We start from the raw sequence: 4323 nt of genomic DNA, 5'->3' as shown, positions 1-4323 counted from the left end.
GCCCGCGCGTTCCCCAGATCTGAATCCAATTGAGCACATCTGGGACATCATGTCTCGCTCCATCCACCAACGCCACGTTGCACCACAGACTGTCCAGGAGTTGGCGGATGCTTTAGTCCAGGTCTAGGAGGAGATCCCTCAGGAGACCATCAGCCACCTCATCAGGAGCATGCCCAGGCGTTGTAGGGAGGTCATACAGGCACGTGGAGGCCACGCACACTACTGAGCCTCATTTTGACTTGTTTTAAGGACATTACATCAAAGTTAGAACAGCCTGTAGTGTGGTTTTCCACTTTAATTTTGAGTGTGACTCCAAATCCAGACCTCCATGGGTTGATCAATTTGATTTCCATTGTGTGATTTTGTTGTCAGCACATTCAACTATGTAAAGAAAAAAGTATTTAATAAGAATATTTCATTCATTCAGATCTAGGATGTGTTATTTTAGTGTTCCTTTTATTTTTTTGAGCAGTGTATATGTTTTAATGTTTTTCGGCCATGTGTAATATGAGGTAGGCTATGTATTGTATAACGGCACAATCATTATTTTAATTCAGTTTTTCATTGGGGGGGGGGGGGGCTTGGGCTCATATTTAGGCCTAGGCTTTTGCATAAGCTCTAATATGCATGTTTTTAATTTGAATTAATCATTACCTTAGAAAGCGTTGTCCATTTCGTTGTGTTAGGCTTTGAAACAACATCCACAATGACCATGTTTTCCACTCAGTTTTAACCTGTTGTTGAACTTCGTTCTTCAAATTGATCAATTACAGTTAAGTGAGCTATAAAAGCATGATACTCTTCTGATAAGTGTTTGATGTGATTTTTTGATTGCATTTGCATTTAAAGTCAGAGTGGTTAGAGGGACAATAGAGCCCTGAGTACCAGGCCATTAGACACCTGATGATCGTTCGTAAATTTGGTACTACTAATGCATGTCCAGAGTGCATAACAGGAGATTACCATGACTCAAGGTCAGGTAGAATTTTACTGCGGTCATGAATGCCGGTGTGGCGGTAATAAGGTCACGGCAACAGCCCTCCTCATAGCGAGTCAAATTAGAAAGAAAGTCGACTTTTCCTCGAGTCTATGCGGAGCAATGTTGGTAAAATGAGCTGATAAATTGTCAGAATAGGTTGTACTAAAGAGGTTTCATTTGGCTGTAGGCTAGGATTTACCTGCTACCTATTTGAAAACAATAGCCCACTTGTGTTGATTTCGAGCAGGCTACAACTGGAAAACCCGAGGAACTCCGATTTCAAGAGAGAAGCCATGTTATACGGAAAAGAACGAGACTAGCCAACATTTTTAGAAACTGCTCGGCTTTATTATCTACAACTCTCCTCATGCTAGCATAACAAAATGTTTACCCGTAGGACATTTAAGGTGAGTCAAATGGAACACACAACAATAATTCCCAAGGGGCTACATAGCAAATATAAAACAAATACAACAATGTATTATGGATTTCCATGACAATTCATTTGGCATATGCTACGTAGCGTTTGAACTGACACTTGCTACTCTTGCGTGTAAATGTCACGCCGTTGACGGACGTCTCTCCATGTGATTTCGGCTTTTAGCTTCTCACAGTCCTGAAACGCTCCATGCGATTGAATTACTGTAGCAGTGGCAGATAGCTTCAATAAACAAGCTTCAATAAAACAATCCAACAAAGTCCACCTTCTTGTTCTACTGAGACATCTGCTCAGGGTCTAAGACAAACAGACAGAGAGAGCCGTTGTGATTTTATGGCTACTATTAACAAAAATAAAGTTATCAGTGGACTAAGTGAAAAACACTGGTTAACGGAAGTCCAGACTTCGATAAAAGAGGACATCTGCCGTACGCCTTTGTTTTCTCTCTGCTGGTAAAGTGTTTTGTGTGGGTGTCACTGCCAGGCAGTGAGTCCCAGGGAGACAGCCAGAAGCACCTGCCTCCCCCTCTGACCACCCCGGGCCAACCCACCTCCATCCACAGCAACACTCATTACATCCTAATGATTCAGAAGTCAATAGGCAAGTTACTTACAATTGAACTGTGACCCAGAGGTCAAAGGAACATTGTTAAATAGCTTATAAACCCACCGCACCTCTGACCTCCGTTAAGTTGATAACATGAAAAGGTGACCTCCGCTACTCTAGATTATTTGGCAGGGCGGATAACTCACAAACCAATCCAATGAAATAAAATCATCCTCCATCTACTCTTCTGTATGAATCACAAGCTAATATCTGGTGAGAATAGAATAGAGGCACCACCAGCTGGGGGTTGGTGGTAGAGGTAGTGAGGACAGATGTCTATATATTCACTTTCTTTAGTTTGAACCCCATCAATCAATACTCTGTGCACTGTAAAGGCCCTTCAGATGAAAGAGAGATAGATATAACGCAGTCTGTGGATAGATAAGACACTCACATGTGGACATGGGGTGGTTGGAAGCGGCTCTCGTTGATGTTGTAGTGGGTAAAGGCCTGTGTGGGGTTGGAGCTGTACTCGTCCACAGTGATGGTCACCTTGCCCTGAGAGGGGGGGGTTCTGTGAGCCATGGCTCCACTGCTAGGGACATGGACAGTTAGTTTACCAGGATCCAGGACCATCCTAGGAAGCAGGCATCATTCAGAATGGCCCCGCTCAGCTCACCAACTCAGACCCACCGGCCCTCTGGATAATCTGTACCACCGTAAACAGAAAGAGAGGAGGAAATCTTAATGTACAATAATTGTGCCGTATCATTAATAAATGACAGCATTAACTGAGCCTTAATTCAAATAAACTAAATGACAGCATTAACTGAGCCTTAATTCAAATAAACTAAATGACAGCATTAAAACTCAGCAAGAAAACATTCAGAATAAATAGTTACAATAATAACTCAACCACTAATATCAGAAAAGAAGCCATACATGTCTTGTTAATTTCTGCTGCTAGATTTGACCTACAGTAGATAGGATAAAACAAATAAACTCAGACATTAAAACCTAACAATGATGTAGTAGAAAATATTTTGACCAAATGTAATAGTGGCTCAGTAAATTGATACGATGTAACCAAGTGAATTATATAGTTGCAGTAGTAGGCCTATTGGCTAGATGACATAAGTGAACTTTGACCAAACCACTTTAAAACGGTCAAGACGATAAAAAGTGAACACAAAAACATAACTAGGGGGCGGCAGGGTAGCCTAGTGGTTAGAGCGTTAGACTAGTAACTGGAAGGCTGCAAGTTCAAACCAAGCTGACAAGGTCCAAATCTGTCATTCTGCCCATGAACAGGCAGTTAACTCACTGTTCCTAGGCCGTCATTGAAAATAAGAATTTGTTCTTAACTGACTTGCCTGGTAAAATAATAAAAACTACCCAGAAGATTTTAACATGAGCAAATTAACAGAGATGCAGAAAAGACTACATTTTCCACCACTCAACTTCAACAAGCTGATTGTCTTACAAACTAAATTGTAAGAGGATGTTTTACGAAAAATCGGTTCGCTCTTTTGTTTCACACTGCAACATTTTGAAGAGGGAATTTTAAAAAAACTACGCACCATTTCTACCAATCAGCCTAAAAAGAGAAATATGGAAAGAGACCAAATTGGACCTCTGACACCAGAGATTACACGATTGTGTTGTTCCTAATTTATTGTATCCTGCATTACAGAGAATAAAATACAAACATAAACCAAGTTATTGCATCTAAAAAAAAAATTGTACGAATAGCAACATCTATAGCCTCTGCAGAAACCTCTGTATCCATATGGCTCGTAAATGACAAGCCACCTCTAACCCACCGCTTTGTGCCTTCCTCGTTATTTTTTCCCCAACGATTTTCTTGCCAAACGGGTGGCGAGTTCCTTTCCTTCGGCCGATAACTGCTCCGGGTTAAACCGATCTGTTTTCAAAAACGCGGTCCCATAGGTAACGCGGAGAATTCACCTCTTGAGAGGTGGAGGTCGTGGCAAGCAGGGCAGAACCTTCGACCCTGAGAGACCCTCGGCTGGCTATTGAGGAAATGCGACAGACAGGCAACGAGCGAGTAAGGAGCCTCGATGTGAAAAGAGAAGGGGGGGGGGGGGGGGGGGAGTGCAGTGCAGTGCGAGAGGACTGCCACCGGGGTCAGAGAGCAGTACAGAAGCACAGGGAGACGCGGAGGGGACTGCACTGGGACCACTGTTTGTAGAATTTGAAATAGGATTTCAAGCAAACTATTATTATAATTTTTTACTATTTATATTTTTGGATAGCCTACAATTGGGCTCACATAGGCATTGTTGCCTATTAAAACGTATTATACATAATATAGAAAGAAAGACAAATACACCAAATT

The 4323-nt window shown here is 41.9% G+C and overlaps 1 protein-coding gene across 1 annotated transcript in view; it reads right to left on the bottom strand.

Annotated features, from left to right (window-relative positions):
- LOC109888707 (metallophosphoesterase MPPED2) overlaps positions 1 to 4049 on the bottom strand; it is a 46268-nt gene extending 42219 nt beyond the window's left edge. The window contains exons 1-2 of the mRNA XM_020479881.2: positions 3788 to 4049; positions 2419 to 2673 (exon numbers count right to left, since the gene is read on the bottom strand). Of these exons, the coding sequence (XP_020335470.1) occupies positions 2419 to 2600 (182 nt within the window). The 5' untranslated portion in view covers positions 2601 to 2673; positions 3788 to 4049. The remainder of the gene's footprint in view (positions 1 to 2418; positions 2674 to 3787) is intronic.
- Between the last annotated feature and the right edge of the window lie 274 nt (positions 4050 to 4323).

Source organism: Oncorhynchus kisutch, linkage group LG4 (genome assembly GCF_002021735.2).
Source record: "Oncorhynchus kisutch isolate 150728-3 linkage group LG4, Okis_V2, whole genome shotgun sequence".
NCBI lineage: Eukaryota > Metazoa > Chordata > Actinopteri > Salmoniformes > Salmonidae > Oncorhynchus > Oncorhynchus kisutch.
The sequence above is the reverse complement of the archived record's forward strand: the minus strand, read 5'-3'. Positions and strand labels throughout refer to the sequence as shown.